This window comes from Mustela lutreola, chromosome 12 (genome assembly GCF_030435805.1).
Source record: "Mustela lutreola isolate mMusLut2 chromosome 12, mMusLut2.pri, whole genome shotgun sequence".
NCBI lineage: Eukaryota > Metazoa > Chordata > Mammalia > Carnivora > Mustelidae > Mustela > Mustela lutreola.
This window is the reverse complement of record NC_081301.1, coordinates 89,273,562-89,291,205: the sequence shown is the minus strand read 5'-3', so window position 1 is coordinate 89,291,205 and position 17,644 is coordinate 89,273,562. Positions and strand designations below refer to the sequence as shown.

The following is a 17,644-nucleotide window of genomic DNA, read 5'->3' as shown; positions in this document are numbered from 1 at the left end:
ATCTCTGTTGTGAGCCGAGTGAGATTTATTCCAGTTCTCCAGTTATTTGACATATAGTAAATGCTCAACCAAACCAAAGATTTGTCCAACGAAATACCATTGCTACTTACCAACCAAAAAATGAATACTTTCAACATTAATCAAAGAAATCAGAAATAAGGCTGTTGTTTTTACAGTGAAACTATGTAAACTTCTAAACTTTTAAAATAAGGAATGAGAAAAACCCATGTATTAAGTAGCTAACGGAAATCCTTCTGTATGATGGAAGACTTCTAGAATTTCTTTTCAAGTCTACAACTTTTCAAAATCCATTACACTACCTACGTAACCTGGTACTTATTAGACTCTCTTTATTTGGCATTAAAAAGAAATGTGTGGGGCACCAGGAATAGCTCAGCTGGTTAAGCGACTAACTTAGGCCCAGGTCATGATCCTGGAGTCCCGGGATCGCGTCCCTGCTCAGCAGGAAGTCTGCTTCTCCCTCTGATCCTCACCCCTCTCATGCCCTCTCTCACTCTTTCTCTGTCAAATAAATAAATAAATAAATAAAATCTAAAAAAAAAAAAAAGTGTGTAACTAAAGGTAGTCGCCATTTGTTTGTACAGCTGACCCTCGAACAACATGGGTTTGTGCCACACAGGTCCATTTGTGAATTTTTTCAATAAGTACAGTACAGTACCGTAAATGTATTTTCTCTTCTTTATGATCTTCTTTTCTCTAGCTTACTTTATTGTAAGAATACAGTAAATAATATATGTAACATACAAAATTTGCATTGACTATGTTATCAGTAAGTCTTCTATCAACAGTAGGCTGTTCCTAGTTAAGTTTTTCGGAGTCAGAAGGTATATGCCGATTTTTGAATGCACTACGCGGGGTGAGTCCAGTGCTGTAATCTCTGCATTGCAGAAGGGTCAACCACACTCCTAACACAACCCTCCTTCCCCATCAGAAGCGAAGGTAAGTTCCTCCTCCATCACAGAGATACTTCTGGGAGGCAGGACAAGGCAGAAACCAGTAAACACAGAAAATACCAAAGTTTCCACTTTTCATTTTGTGGCTGTGTGGGAAGAAAAGCTAATCTAAAGAAGGCTTCCTCTACCAGCGGGGCTCATCCTACCTCTAGGATACCAGCAACAGCTGGATTCAAAGCCCAGCTCCAACTTTCCAGGAAGTACCTGGGCAAGGCGCTTAACCTCTCTGTGCCTCTGTGTCTTCCTCATAGGTAAAATGGAGCTAATAATAGCACCACCTCATGGGTCTTACACGATTCACACTCACGAAGTGTTAGGACAATACCTGACACACATCAAGCACACAACGATAATTCCAGTTTCCAAGCCTGTATCTCCTGGCCCAGCTCTGCCAGCTGTACTGGGACTGAATGCCGCCAGAGGGAGGAAGACAACTGCCTAAGTGGGCTAAGCAGTGACCGCTCGGCAGCTTATTGCTCAGCTTCTAAGAATCTCAGGATTTACAACATCAACGGCCTCATGGGTTACGTATAAAACACCTGCAGCCACAAGCCTTTTTCCTGTCCTGTCTGACAAACTGCCAAGTCCTCCCCACTCAGGACTCAAGTTCAGACAGGACCTCCTTCAGGAAGCATTCCAGTCAGATCCAAGAGGTGGGGGTGAAGCGAAATGTCAGAGATAGGAAAGGGAAAGAGAAGCAACAGGTTTAGAAATATTGCATAATCAAAGAATCATTCCTGAATTACATGGATTTTCTTTTTTTCTTCCCCACTGGTTCTGATTAAATCAGAGAAAGGAACTCGTGTTTTCTGAGAGCGACACACCTCACGGGTGCTTTATACACCCTAACTCGTGCGATCCTCTCAAAAGCCCTCTGAAGCCTTTTACAATTCCCTTCTTTTGGTGAAGAAACAGGAAGAGGTTCAATAATTTGCCTTAAGTCACTGCTAAATGACTTCAGCAGGCTGACCAACTGAGTCTACATCTAGATGTTTTCCTTCAAAGCAGATGTTCTTTCTACTCTAGCACACTGTCTACAATTACTTTGTCCTCTTCAAGTCAGGGCGGAACCAAGATCAAAAGATAAACATGTATGATCAACAGCTGATGGTAACTATTTTACTTTAACTTTTTTTTACTTTTTACTTTTTTTAAACTATTTTACTTTTACATTTTATCAACCATACACCATATTCTTTGTTACCCAGAAGATGTGAGGTACTGATGTCCTTATGGTCTCTTGAAATTAAACAGATCTCTCTACAAATACCAGAACATATACCAGCAAACAAATGTTCCTTTTCCTTTGTTAAACCACTCCGATACATGACTAATTCATCATCCCATCACCAGGAGAAAATGAATCAAGGAAAGTAGCTGAATTCCAACTGTGACAAGGAGAGGACAGAAGGATGCTAAGGAAAAGTCGGAGAAAAATCAGTTCCTTCTTAGCCACAATGGGATTCCAGAAATGGCCCAAAGCCAGCAGTCACCTGGTAATGGTCCTTGCATTTGCCAACTGTCCCTGACAGAGATATGTTTCCAGGCCTCTAGAAATATGTCCAAGATCGTTTGGATTGGTTAACCTCCTTCTCCAAAATACATTTTGGTGACCACAAGAAGAGAGGTTTGAGATAAAGCTATGTGATAAACACAAGAAAGGCCCTTTCATTACAGAATACAGTCATTGAATCGATAGCCAGACTAAGCTAAATCCTCTTGCTTACCAAACTCTCACTACTCATTTGACAAATGTCTATTGAAAACATAAAGGAGCCGAGGACATAAAGGCAGACAAGCCACAATCCCTCTTTTTAACAAACTCACAATCTACCCGGGAAAAATGTTTAAATAATCAACTACGATGACACATGGTAAGTGCTACTATGCAAGCGGTCTGAATAAAGGACTCCTGTAGGGCTGAAGAGAGATAATCCTGGCTTCCCGAAGTAGTCAAACAGCCTTTGCGTGTGTGCACAGCACTGCTAATCACAATGGTGACAACATAAGATGTGAACCTAGCCTCAGCGAAGGCATGGAAGTAAAGCAGGAAGACACGGTAAAGTCCAAGAATGGCACAGAGTGCGTTGTGGCTGGGAAGTATGTCAAATGCTACAGATCCTGATGCTTCTACATTCAAATGAACATCAAAAAAGTAGCAAAGCAAACCTGATAGTAAGTAGCAACTGACACTCTGCCTTAGTGTCTGAAGGACACGAGGAGGCTGTGGCCAACTGCAACAGGCTTACCCCGTCAAGAAAAGCAGAGGCTGGGAGCCCCAGCCAACTGTTGGCGTGCAGAAATTTACGATCCAACACTTTCGATTTTTCAAGTGAAGACAAATCCAGATTTCCATGTGAACTTTCAAAGTTCATCCTGACTTTAAATGTTTACCAAACATATTAAAAACAGTTTAAGAAACATTTTATAAGCCAAAACGAAATCTGTCTGTGAGCTGCCATCAGCCTGGAAGCTGAGAATATACAAGATCTGATGCCGAATGTAAGGCAGAGGAAAAGCTGGTAATGAAGGCTGGGGACAGACTGTGAAGGTCCTCGAATACCATACCAAGGAGTTTGAACCCCAACCTGACCCTGTAGGCATCATGAAATAAGATGCACAGATGTGTATTTCAGAAAAGCACCTCTCAAAGTGCGTTTCTAAGAAGTGTTGCTGAGGGACGCCTGGGTGGCTCAGTTGGTTAAGCAGCTGCCTTTGGCTCAGGTCATGATCCCAGCGTCCTGGGATCGAGTCCCACATCGGGCTCCTTGCTCAGCGGGGAGCCTGCTTCTCCCTCTGCCTCTGCCTGCCACTCTGTCTGCCTGTGCTCACTCTCTCTGTCAAATAAATAAGTAAATAAATCTTTAAAAAAAAAAAAAAAGAAGTGTTGCTGAGAAGTACATGTGAAATGACTGGCTAGTGGCATGATGAACACAGGCTACAGAAGAGACTGAAAACAGGGTAGACCAGCTATGGGGTCATCACAATTGTCCAGGTGAGAAAGAAGACATGAAGAGCAGAAGATGGCCATTAAAGAGAGCACAGTTGGCAGAGGCTGTGAGAAAGAGGGGGCAGCAAGCGCAAATGATAGAGGACCCACTTGGAGACAGTCCAAGTGTGCGCCAGAGCTCCTCTGCTCAGGGAGGACTCCAATCTGTGGACTTCTCGCTTGCTTCATTTCTGTCGTGGATTTCTCAAAAATCAGAATCACAGTATCATTCCCCTCTCAACCCAAATATGGCTACCACGGCAGCAGACTTAAAAAACATCAGTCTCTAAGTAATGAAGAGGGATGCTGTGATGGTTGACTTTGGTTCTACCATTAAACTTGACTGGCTACAGGGTGTCCAGATGAAACATTAGTAAACATTATTTCCAAGCGTGCCTGTGAGATTAGCACTGAAATCAGCAGACTCCATGAAGCAGACTGCCCTCCCCAATGTGGGTGCGCATCATCTGGTCTATAGAGGACCCGTCTGCAACAAAAGGTCTTTGCCCCCTGTCTGTCTGCTTGAGTTCGGACATCTCACCTAATCTTCTCTGGCCTTTGGGCTGGGATTTAAAACTCTGGCTCCCCTGGGGTCTGAGGCCTTCAACTCAGGCTAAATTTTATCATTGGCTTTCTTGGGTCTCCAGCTTGAAGCAAGCAAGACTATGGGACTTTTCAGCCTCCACAATCATGTTAGTCTATATAAAATTTTCTGATTGTTTCTCTGGAGAACTCTAACTAGTACAGATGCTTTCCAAACGCCTAAGGAATTCAGCACATTAATGGGAGCATGAATTCAGTCTGGTTATAAAGAAAGAAATCTATCCCAAGAATAAAGGTCACCTTCAGTAACAGAATACATTCCTAGGTGATGCCTAGGATTTGGGCATGATCAAACACACAGACACGGACGTTTCTGAAATCCTTAAACTGAGAGCTTTGTTCACTTGGCTCTTCTTATATATGTATTCTACAAAAACTGCTTTAAAGGTATAGCATTTTCACAAAATAACTGCCTTTTTCTAATACTTTTCCCTTTTTTCCCTTAGCAATATTCACCTCTGTGTAATAACTGCTTCAGTTAACAAGTTTGGCAGAATTCTCTTCTGTTAATCAGCATTTTCAGGTATCTTTTTTCTGTCACATTAGAAATTCACTTCCATGTTTTTACTGTTAATACAATACACAACCTGAGTAGTATGTGATACTACACTAAACTACACTGTCGCCATGCACCCAAAATGGGAAATTAAAAACTGTTTCCATGAAGATATAAGTTAAAATAACATCAAATTGCTTCTGTACTCACACACAGTTGTGCCAGAATTCAAAATTTAGGTGCTAGTTATTTGTGTGAGTGAGCTTAACCATTTGATCTTCTTGTGGGTCTTCTTGGGCCTACAAAGACTAAAACTTCACGATGAGGAGACTCAGCAAAGTCTGCAGGGCAGTGTCCAGAGATATAAGATATAGGAAAATGGACAGAAGGACCTGGAGGGCTGCAGGGAGAGGGCAGGCTAGGCTAGCATACATGAATGGGCAAAAAATGATGATCTGATACAACATTAACAGTAGCCTTTGACATTTTAAAAATTTATACTGTTTCTTCTTTACTACAAGATCATCATCTGTCTCCCCACCTCCCCAAGCTAGTTATGTATTGGCTCAATTATACATTTTTGTGTGCACGAACACACACAATACAGCTGTATTTGGCAAAACAAAAACAAAACAAAACAACCCCCCCCCCAAAAAAATAAAAAAACAACCTTGATGGATTCGTATGGTGTTACTTTATACCTTAATGTTACTGAAACTTACTATAGGTTTCATAAACAAACTATCCACTTTAGGGTGATGGAAGGGAGAATGAAAGAGGGCCTAACAATGCATAAATATCCTTACTTTTAAATTTATGGCTAAACTTACTGCTTTAAGTTTATGCCACAAACTTAAGCTATGCCATAAACGTAGGCAGAATCTTTTTTTTTTTTTTTTTTAAGATTTTATTTATTTGACAGAGATCACAAGTAGGCAGGGAGGCAGGCAGAGAAAGAGGAGGAAGCAGGCTCCCCGCAAAGAGAGCCCTACGTGGGACTTGATCCCAGGACCCTGAGATCATGACCTGAGCCAAAGGCAGAGGCTTTAACCCACTGAGCCCTCCAGGTGCCCCCGTAGGCAGAGTCTTACAAGAAGTATGTATCAGAGGACTGACTGAGTGAAACCCACAGAAAACAGAAACTATGTCACATTAAATCTTCAAGTCAGATTCCCTTTCTACTGACCTAAACAGAGAAAATTGCTATTATGATAGTATGTTAAGGACAATGCTAAGAGGAATACAAGGAAATCAGTATGTCATGCCTTTGGTGACACTCCACAAAGAGATTGTTTTTCAGCCAACTGTAAGCTTCTTGAGTAAAAGGAACACATATTATTCATCTTTTCATCCCCACAGTACTTAGAACAGCTTCTGGTAGGAGTAGGCTCATGGTAATGGCTACCAAACTGGTAATTAAAATTCTCTAGGACACAAAGTTCTTATTCAAAATGAGCCTCCAGGCATACTGAGCACTTCGGAAGGTATGGCTGTATATGGGAACAGGTGGCTTTACAAAAACAGTTAAGAACATGAATGAGTATTCTACCTTTTTTTTTTTTTAACCTAAAAAGCAAAGGTAATTCATGCACAAGGGTGCTTAATATCTCATATGGGGGGAAAGCTAAGGAAAGAGACCAGATAGGATGAACAGAGATTGTCCCGTGCAGCAAGAGCTGTCTCAGAGGAGAAAAGAAGTGGAAGCTGGGATGGTTTTCTTTTGCTTTTATCAGCATAGAAAGAAGACACAGAGGGCCCAAAGCTCAGCGGGGATTCACAGCATAACAGCACCTCCATAAATCACTGAGCTGGGTCACAGTGTAACTAACACCATTATCCCTCTGTTATCCCATTTGGTCTGCTACCAAAATGAGTTCTGTAGCTTTTAGAGTTCCTAAAGGATTAGAAACCAGAAATCTGAGCTTGAAGGAACTAGAGTCCTCTTCAGAATTTTTCCAACTTTCTTTTACAGCCATAGGATGTCTTCTTCAAATAAAATTTTATGAATAACCATGATACATAACAAGGTAAAATCAGAACTGCTCTGATGTACTGTCCAGGCTGCAGTAGGTAGCCTGGAATCCTGTATCACTATGGAGTCAAAACGAGAAAGTACTGACAGGTTCAAACTCCTCATTGGACAGAGAGGTTAAGCTGCCACCCAGGCAGCGAATGAAAGAGCCAGAACCCAAATCCAGGAATGCCAACACCCAGAGAAGGCTCCTCCCCCTGTATTCCCTGCGGTTTCCAAAAAACAAAGGAGGAGGACAGAGTTCATACTCACCGTCTTTGTTCAGCCATTGCTTTCTTGTTCTGTACAAAAGGAGCTTGTTGTGGACATAAGGTAAGAGGAACTTGACACACCAGCTCTCCACACCAAGTTTGTTTTCAACCAGGACTATGGGACTCCGGTTATACCTAGCTTCAGGGCATGGGATCAGGCCGATTTCATCTCTTAATATGTAAAACAAAAAGAAGAATTCAAGATAAGACTATTTGTTTTTTCAACATTTTTCGAATCCTACAGACTATTAAAAAGAAAAGTAACATATTTCTCTTTGTCTTTTTTTTAAAGATTTATTTTTTGTGGGGGAAGAGGGAGAGAGAGGAAGGGCAGAGGAAGAGAGAGACACCCTTCAAGCAGACTCCCTGCTGAGCAGAGAGCCTGTTGTGGGCTCAATAGCAGGGCTCTGAGATCATGACTTGAACGGAAATCAAGAGTCACTTAACTGACTGAGCCACCCAAGCGCCCCCATATTTCCCTTTCTTAAAAATATTATTTAGTTTACCTGCTAGATTAGTAGAAATTTAAAAAAATGTTTTTTAATACAGTCAAGAGTACAGAAAAATTAGTATGCTGACTTTGTGATAAAAATGAAAACTTGTCTTTGGATGGAATTTTGAAAATGTCTTCCAAATTTTAAATTGCATATACTCTGAGCCCCAGTGATTCCACTGCTCAGAAATTATCCTATGCCAAAATATGCCAACAGAATGTTTACTGCAACATTGCAACCAAACAGGAAACAATCTAACTATGTATCAGTATAAGAGGGGTAGAATAAATAGGGTAATCCATGTGGTAGAGGTGCACAAGGTAGAGGTGGTGGAGACAGATTCGCATCTGCTGGTATGGAAAGACTGTCAAGACATATAAAACCAGAAAAAGAGCAAAATACCAAGTATATAGTGTAAAGCATTTTGTATAGTTTTTCTTGAAAAAGGAGCCCAAGAAATTTGGGGGGAGATAAAGTATTTTATTTTTATACAGTTTAAATTTTCTAATCATTTGTATGTATTATTTGTTTTAAAAATATGTCAATAAATGTACTTATACTTAATCTATGCAGAGGAGAAACAAATTATCAATAAAAGTCGCCTTTTCAATAAGATTGGGGGCCATTTTTCTTCTTTATAATCATTCATAAGTCATTGAATTAAAAAAAAAAAACCACACACTGATAAATGCTGCTAAAACACAAAATACATTCCAGAATTTAGGTCATTTTCATTTAAGGCGGCATCCATGTCCTTCAAACTGCCTCCCTTAATTTGAAAATTTATATTTGAGGCAAAAATTTAATAAATGTACAGCAGCTGACATACACAGTAAATGAACCAGCAAACATAAAGATGGTTTTGCAAAAACTGCACATGCCTTTCAATTACAAAGATGTTATGATAACTGCCTACATTAAAATAATAAAAAACTGGTTTTCAGAAGTTATGTATGACATTTTCTATTATGTCCCTGGAATTCTCCAACCAAGAACAAAGTAGTTTGGTAGATACAAGAGGGGGAAACAGGAACAATTACAGGGTATAGAAAAGTCCTCTTGGGCCACCATCACAAATTGGTGGGAAGTTGTGGAGCTACAATAGAATCTCTCCTGGAAACTCCACACTAGATAGCTCGGACATAACCTACTTTCTACTGATCACTTCATTAATGAGATAGGGACTCATTGATAAACAAGGGTACTCTATGGGTTAAATCACGAACCATTTGTTCAAGCTGTTTTCACTTGAAGTAGATTTTGAGACCTAAGGCTTTTGGTCTTGACAAAATTTGAAAATGGTCTTGACTGGCTCACGTGATTCAGAGGTGTTCTAATATATCACATCAGTACCTTCTGTGAGTACCGGAAGGTACTGAGTACTATGTTAAGTCCCGAAAATGCAAAAATAAAACAAGGTGGTCCCAGTCTCTGAAGTGCTGATAGTTTTGATGCAGACTGCATCAATATCTATAATAAAATGTTAACACTTTGCCATTCCAGTAGTACAAAGTTTTGTAGGAAGCATGAAACAATGCTGAGCACATCTGAGCTCAACATCTGGTATTTCAAAATGTTTTGCATTTGTATTTGGTTAATGTAACATCTACCTAATTCACCATTAGGACACCTAGCCATGTCCAGAGCATTTGCCTGTATCTCTGGCATTTTCTGATATTTAGGTCTTACTATATAAAATAGAACATTAAAAAATTAAGCTAGAATTAAAGAAAACAGCAAAATTATTTTAAGAAAGTCTATTTTCCGAGATCTAATAACCACTTAAAACACTTCAAAGAACTGCCTAAGTCATGATAGTATGAATGCTAGAGTAACAAGAATAAACAAGAATAAAAGATTCTACCTTGTGGTACAGTCCATTTGCGAGGGAGGAGCAGTTACTCAAATTCACAATGTAAAAACCTGCCTTGCTCATTATTAACGCCAAAAATAAAATGTCCAGTTATTAATTCAGTACCTAAATGAAAGGACAGAGCCATCTGCACAAATAAAAAACACACTTCTTTAGTTGGGTACCATTCTTTCAAGAACTAATTAAAAAAAAAAAAACAATACTGTCTTGATATAGCAGATGCTCAGTAACTGCTCCTGAAAGGTTGATTATTACGCACTTCAGTGAAAATATTCAAATAAATGGTTTTCAAAGAATATCCCTTCTTGACTCTCCAAAAGAACATTATCTCTGACTTCCTTCTAATGCGATGGATCCAAGTCCTAGCTCTGTCAGGATTTCATCTACATGGGCCTTATCTATCATTTGGCTTCTACAGACCTTAATTTCCTCATTTGTAAAACGGTGGAACTGCATTACATCTCTAAATAAGGGAAATGGACTGCTAGGTCTCTTCCAGCTTCCAAATTCTGACTGAGAAACCTGACAGTTATTCTCATGGAAGTGGCCATATCACAGAATGTAAAGCACTAGGGAAAACATCAGAGAGAGGTAATAGGATGTAGACAAAAGTGGTCCATCTTCCAAGGTCCAGGGTTCTAGCTAGCTTCCGTTCTACCACTGAGAGTCAAATGGGAATATGGCAAGCCACTTGTCATTGGGATCCTTATCTGAGGAATAATAATGCCCCTTAGGAAGAACAAATATTACAAGGTAGAGCATGTGGTAAGCTGGAAGTAACAGGCAAAGATGCAGATTTTTAATTCAGTCAAGAGCCTGAGGCCAACCAGAAAAGTTATTTGATTAACAGATGGCAAGGTGAAGCAAAAATATTAAGCCTTTGTCAAGTGATTTGACCCTAAAATACAGTGCTTTGCTGCTTCCTAAAAATATAATCTGTACTTGATAAAGATAGGTAGGTCAATAAGCTTCCAAGTTAACAGCGTATTTGACTTCAGAGTTCTCCTATGCTGAGTCCCTCAGGTCGTAGTCCACTTTTTTTTTTTTCACATAATTTAGAATAGGATTCTAGAATCATTTTAAAATTGGGAGGGGCCTCATTCCCCCCCCCCCCCCAGTATCTCATTTTGTCAGACAAGAAAACTGAGGTCCACTGAGGTTAAAATGATTACCCAAGGTCAACCATCACACCACTAATGCTAAGTTAAAAATCTGGATCTCGGGGCGCCTGGGTGGCTCAGTGGGTTAAAGCCTCTGCCTTCGGCTCGGGTCATGATCCCAGCATCCTGGGATGGAGCCCCACATCGGGCTCTCTGCTCAGCAGGGAGCCTGCTTCCTCCTCTCTCTCTGCCTGCCTCTCTGCTTACTTGTGGTCTCTGTCTGTCAAATAAATAAATAAAATCTTAAAAAAAAAAAAATCTGGATCTCTTAATAGTCAGCCCCAAACCCAAGACACTGAAGATAAAAAAAACATCAGTGAAAGCAAGCAGGATTTAGTAAAATTCCTTCTAGATTTCTGGCTATTTTAATTCTAATTTTATATACAAGAAAAGTTAGAAAACTCAAGGTGGGAGGTACAAACTAAAAGTCTGTCTATCCGTCTACACTACTGCTTGGGTATGCACCCTTTTTTTCTAAGTGTTTTTAGAGAAGTGGTATTATAGTGGACATGCTCTCCTACAGTGTGTTTTTTTTTTTTCCTTTTATTCATTAATTTTTATTTAAATTCAAGTTAGTTAACATACAGTGTCGTATCAGTTTCGGAAGTAGAATTTGGTGACTCACCACTGATAAATAGCACACAGTACTCATTACATCCAGAATCCCCTTCATGCCCATCCCCCATTAGGCCTATTCTCCCAACGACCCCCCCTCCAGCAACCCTCAGTTTGTTCTCTACATGGGAGTCTCTTCCGGTTTGCCGCCCTCTGTTTTTATCTTATTTTTCCTTCCCTTCCCCTATGTTCATCTGTTTTCTTTCTTGAATTCTACATGTGAGTGAAATCATTTGTATTTCTCTGACTTATTTCACTTAGCATAATATACTGTAGTTCTGTCCACGTTGTTACAATCCTACAATGCTTTTTTAGAATTTAACAATTTATATTAAACATCTTCCTCCATATTTTTTATATTTTTAATGGCTGCAAGAAATGTACTATACATACCAGATATATCTCTAGTTTTTTCCTTGTGAAATAATGTTAAAAGAGAAATTTCTGATTCTTTTGCTACAACTAAATTACAGTCTTTTATATTTTTAGGTTTCTGAGAATTAGATCCCTGATATTTAACAAGGACACTCAAATAATTACCTACATTACCAATGTCATAGGATTGTTAAAGACCTGAAGGTTCGGGATGGTGAAAAAGTTCTAATATCCTCAGATACCACGAACCTCACTTACTAGGTTACTTTTAAGGGCTGCTCAAAAAAACCAGCACAATGGAATGAACCAACAACCTTACTTAAAAAGATCATACAAAGCACCAACAGCTTTCTGAGTGCTTCAATTCACAATGGAGACCCACTGACTTCCAAATGAAGTTCAAAGTTCAGGTAATACAGACATTGACTTTACTCCCCGTTTAGACAGCTTTCCTTACCTGCAATTTCAGAAACATCATCAATTAAGAGTAGGCTCGCATATTATTTTCAAAAGTAGTATCACCCAGTCTCCCCTTTGGGAGGGAAGAATGATCCTAAAATATACTAAACTGAACCCAGTAATATGGAGTGACCATACAGAAAACTCAGCCCAAGGATTCAGGAAACGGCCAAATCTTAGCCTAAAAGTTATTTGGGGGGGCACCTGGGTGGCTCCGTCAGTTAAGAGTCCCACTCTTGATTTCGGTTCATGTCATGATCTCAGGGTCGTGAAACAGAGCCCTGAGTCCTATTCTGTGCTCAGAGCAGGGTCTGCTAGAGATTCTCTCTCTCCTTCTCTCTCTACCCTTCTCCCTCCTCATGTCCTCTCCCTTTCTCTCTCTCAGATAAATAAAATCTTTTTAAAAAGGGGATTTTTCCACCTTCAAACTGGAATTCTTTCTAAAATGACTAAAAAGTAAAGTTAGCAAAATATCTAAAGGAACTGACCCTTTCATATTGATAACTAAAACTTTGCCTGGTGATCAAGATATTTCAGAAACCTCATGGTCTTTCTCAATTCTAAAGAGTACAACTCCATGTATTGCTGGAATGGTATGACTGGACATATTTTAAAAACAGCTACAGGGGCACCTGGGTGGCTCAGTGGGTTAAGCCGCTGCCTTCGGCTCAGGTCATGATCTCAGGGTCCCGGGATCGAGTCCCGCATCGGGCTCTCTGGTCAGTAGGGAGCCTGCTTCCTCCTCTCTCTCTCTGCCTGCCTCTCTGCCTACTGTGATCTCTGTCAAATAAATAAATAAAATCTTTAAAAAAAAAAAAAAAGCTACAAAAACTGCTACTGTCTATTGACTGTTGTGTGCAGGGCTCTGTGTTTCATTTATTTCACACAAGGAATTTAAGGTAGGAATTTTAACCCCTTTTATAGATGAAGAAAGAGTCTTGTCTAAGTCTACCAGTTACTGATTGATAAGCTAAGATTCAAATCCAGGACTGCCAGATTCCAAATCCAAATTTTTACAACTATGCTATTATTTAAATACATAGATAAAAAATTAAGTGTAAGAAGACAATTCAGACTTGTGGTTTCCTACTCTTCAAATTCAATTTAAAGATGTGCTTTTCCTTACTACTCCCTTACTCTAAAGTTATCCAAAGTTACCGGGGCCTAGTCACTGCCTGGGAAGGCTGTTTTCTCTTAGCCAACTCATCCATCCCTGATGTCCCAATTTAGTTGCTATTTCCTTAAAAGATTTATTTTGAGGTTCTCATTTAAGTTAGGCCCCTCTGTTATTATTCCTTCCAAGTATCCTTCTAATTCTTTCAGGCTCCTTTCATATTCTGTGCGTTGGTTTGTCCTACTGGGCCAAGGACGATGTGTGATAGGTGCGTCCCACTCCTAGACCTGCACATCCAGGGTCTAGAATTGTATCTGTCAAATACAGGTGCTCTTTTGCTGAATGCATACATGGAATGAAAGAAATTAAGCCACATAGTCAAGGACTTCCATAACCTGACTCTACTATTATCTTCTCAATCACATTTTGCTACTTTGGGTTAATTCACAGTTTCGTGTGGAGGTCCTTGGCTCTGTCTCTGAGACTGTAAATCCTACCCAGCCTTCAATGTTCAGCTCAAACCCGCCTCCCTTAAGGGCCCTGGCCTAGGCACAAAAAGCCTTCCTCCTACACCTAGTACACTCTCCCAGCACTTGCTCAGTCCAACCTTTATCACCAGCTGCCTTGCAAGGTTAATTCACTGTGCATGCAGGTGGGTCTTGTGTCTCCATCCAGAGCTACACTGTGCAATACAGTAGTCACTAGGCACATATGGGCACTATGTATAAGTTAATTAACATTAAATAAAATTTAAAATTCAGTTCCCCATTCACATTAGCCACATTTCAAGTACGCAAGCATACTAAACAGCACAGACAGGACAATGCCACCACCACAGATACTTCTGTGCCTTGAGTATAAGAATACTTCCCATTCTACACTGTGAGGACAGTACCTATAACATCTCATCAACAGTCAGAGTTCAATTAATATTTTAAACAGTAATAAAAAAATAACTTGGTGGGCAAGAGACTTTTGATATGACCCTAATTACACCATAAACAGCTCTCTTCCACATCAGCATAGGCCTATTTAGTAAGCTACTGCTAGTCCCTGGGTCAAGACTTCAGCGCTTTTTCCAATGGTATTCTCCAAGAGTCAACCGTACAAAAATTCGTATGGTATTTTTCAACTTATAAAGTATTTCACATTCACCATGCAGTTGGCTAATATGGTTTTCTGAGGAATACAGAAATTCAGGTTAAATCTAACATTTAGCTAGTGGCAGCTAAGGGCCAGACATTGGGCAAGGTGATTTTCCTGCATTCTCATCAACCTCACTAGATCAAAAGGAGAATGAAGTTGACAGAGGGTAACCTATCCACATCTACCAGTAATAAAATCCACATCTTAACCAATGTATGTTCGACTCCTCCTGGGTAGGCATTTTTACAGAAACAAAGTCAATATGTTTAATGGAGTAGATGATGTCTAATAAAATTACAATCTATCTTGTGTGTGAAGAAAAAAGGAAAACTAAAAGAATGAAAAACTTTTTCCTATAATACTGAAAAGTATAATTAGGTAACTAACTATTGAGATAAACAATGTCTTCTTTTTTTCTTTTAACCAGAAATACAGCCTATTTATTTTGGAAGTAAGAGGGCTAGATTAGGGGAAGAAGTACAGGCAATCAAAAAACAAAACAAAACAAAACAAATTCCAAACCATAAGACATTTTTAAAGATGCCACATAGTAATATTATTGAAGATATCATTATTATACAAAATATATACCACAAAAGCGCTGAAAATTAATATTAAACAATGAGTTAGTTAAGCTACTTAAATTCTTTGCACCTGTATTATGTATCATTTCAACTTTCAAATGCTCAACTTATTTCAACCTTTTAAATCTTTGAATGACCCAAATGCTTATTAGTAATATTAAATTATGCACTGATAGAGAGCATGTGAGCTTTCACCATGAAAAATATGATTGGGGGGGCGCCTGGGTGGCTCAGTGGTTTGGGCTGCTGCCTTCGGCTCGGGTCATGATCTCAGGGTCCTGGGATCAAGCCCCACATCGGGCTCCCTGCTCCGCAGGAAGCCTGCTTCCCTCTCTCTCTGCCTGCCTCTCTGCCTACTTGTGATCTCTGTCTGTCAAATAAATAAATAAAATCTTTAAAAAAAAAATGATTGGGGCATTAAAGTCCTTTATGAGTGATCCAGAAAAACTGAGATGTATTCCAAACTGTGCTCTAACCCCCCACACCAGTGAACACTCAATTTGTTTCTTCAAATATAAAACACTGGTTTTTAAAAAAGATTTATTTATTTGAGAAAGAGAAAAGGGGGGGTAAGGGAGAGGAGGAAGCCGACTGCCCGCTGAGCAGGGAGCCTGATGCAGGAGCAGGGTTCCATCTCAGGTCCCTGAGATCATGACCTGAGCTGAAACCAAGAGTCAGATACTTAACAGACTGAGCCACCCAGGCGCCTCTGATGCGCTTTTTCAATCTACCTTAAAGAAGAGAAACTGTGATCGCTGTATTTATTAGGCTTCTAATCCCTGCTACAATTTCAAGAAAAACAACATCAGTGATGAGAAAATAGGCCATTCCCTTAAACAAACTTTTTTTGAGGTTGTCTCTTACTTACACTGAAGCTCTCATTCTCGAAAAGGGACTGAAAGACTGATATACAAGGCATCAAAGCATTCTTTACAAGACCCAGTACCCACTATGGTTACTGCCAAGAAAACATTCCAAACGCTCATTTAAAAAAAGGCAGCAGTGACAAGGGGAAAAGATGAGGATGCTCTCAGAGGCAGGTGTGTTTCGAGGCTAGCAGCGTTTTGTTTTTAATGAGGCACTATTACAAGTCTCCAATTGTGTACCGCAGGGAGCAAGACATCTTAATTTTTATAGGCACTGCTTTGAAGGAATAGAACCCTTCATTTAGATGTAAGGTTGGTACCTACGGTTTAAAATGCATCAAAAAGCATAATTCATGTGTTCCCATTTAAAAAATAGAATATTAAAAAGAAAACCTTCACGAACAATTAGAGAAAGTGAAAATAATGTAAAACTGGATTCCATGTATCTTTCTTTTGCCGTGAGCGGGGAGAAAAAAGAGGAAGGGAAATTAAACATTCTTGCTTCTCCCTCCTCTTTTGTATACTGTAGACATTCCTTTTAATAGCTTCCTTTTTCACTCGTTACACGAAGGCAAAAGTGTCAAAAAGAATACAGTCTCTTCTGGGATCTTCCCGGAGTACTCCTAGTACCATGCAAAGGAAGGAGGGAGCGAGACGCGTGTCAGTCCTGTGGTGTCCTACTTAGAGAGGGCGGCAGCATCTGGATACGAAAAGAATTAAAATGTTCCCCGTAACTATGAATCAGCTAATGCTAAAAAGTGTCAAGGTTGCCTGGGCTTTCCACCCGTCGCATCCTGTGCCTACAGAGGCCACACTGCTGTGAATGCTCTGTTCACCATCAAGGCACACTGTTCCGTCGGAGTCCCTCCACGATCTTGGGACATGTGGGGCGAGAGTCAAAAGCAGCCTCAAACTAGCTCCAGCGAGCAAACTGGCCCACTCACTGAAGGAAAGATGATCGGTGACACCCCCCCTCCCCACTACCGGTCCGGGATGAACCTCCCAAGAGTTGTGTTTACAAAGCATCTGCAGGACCACAACGTGCGTGCCCGTGTACCTTACACGAATGTAGGCTGGGGACACACGCGTGAAGTCCTTCGAGTTATGTGAAGTCCCGGGGAAGGGGAGCGAAAAAAGTCGCTCCGTTGTGATTTTCCGAGGTCACTTCTGGAGACTCGCCCGCGGGCGCGTTCCGGTAGCGGAAAGCGGGCCCTGCGGCGGCCGACGACCGTCGGGCCCGGGACCTCGATCGGTCCCCTCCCGAGAGGGGCGCGCGGGCCGGGACGTGCCCCCGGAGGTCGGCTCCAGGCTCGGCCCCGCCCCTGCCCGCCCCCCGACGACCCCCGCAGCCGGCGGAGGCGGCGGCGCCTCCGGCGCGCGACTCACATGTGCGGATTCCTCCTGAAGGCGTTGGTGATGTCCTTGACCACCCGCTGCACCAGCACCGCCACCTCTTCGCTCGTCTCGGCCATGTTGGCGGCGGCCGCGGCGGCTCGGGCGCGCCTCCGGGAGAGCGCCGGGCGGCCGGCGGGAGTTCCGCGGGGGAGCGCGCGCGCGCGCGTGTGCGCCGGTTTGGCCGCGCCCCCGCCCCCGCCCCCGCCGCCGTCGCAGCC

General features: G+C 41.1%; 1 protein-coding gene across 3 annotated transcripts in view; it reads right to left on the bottom strand.

Annotated features, from left to right (window-relative positions):
- PTAR1 (protein prenyltransferase alpha subunit repeat containing 1) overlaps nucleotides 1–17,597 on the bottom strand; it is a 50,785-nt gene extending 33,188 nt beyond the window's left edge. For 2 of the 3 annotated variants that reach the window (XM_059141271.1, XM_059141272.1), the window contains exons 1-2: nucleotides 17,418–17,597; nucleotides 7,347–7,516 (exon numbers count right to left, since the gene is read on the bottom strand). In XM_059141271.1, coding sequence (XP_058997254.1) covers nucleotides 7,347–7,516; nucleotides 17,418–17,503 — 256 coding nt within the window. In that variant the 5' untranslated portion in view covers nucleotides 17,504–17,597. The remainder of the gene's footprint in view (nucleotides 1–7,346; nucleotides 7,517–17,417) is intronic. The other variant, XM_059141270.1, reaches the window with a different exon arrangement.
- Between the last annotated feature and the right edge of the window lie 47 nt (nucleotides 17,598–17,644).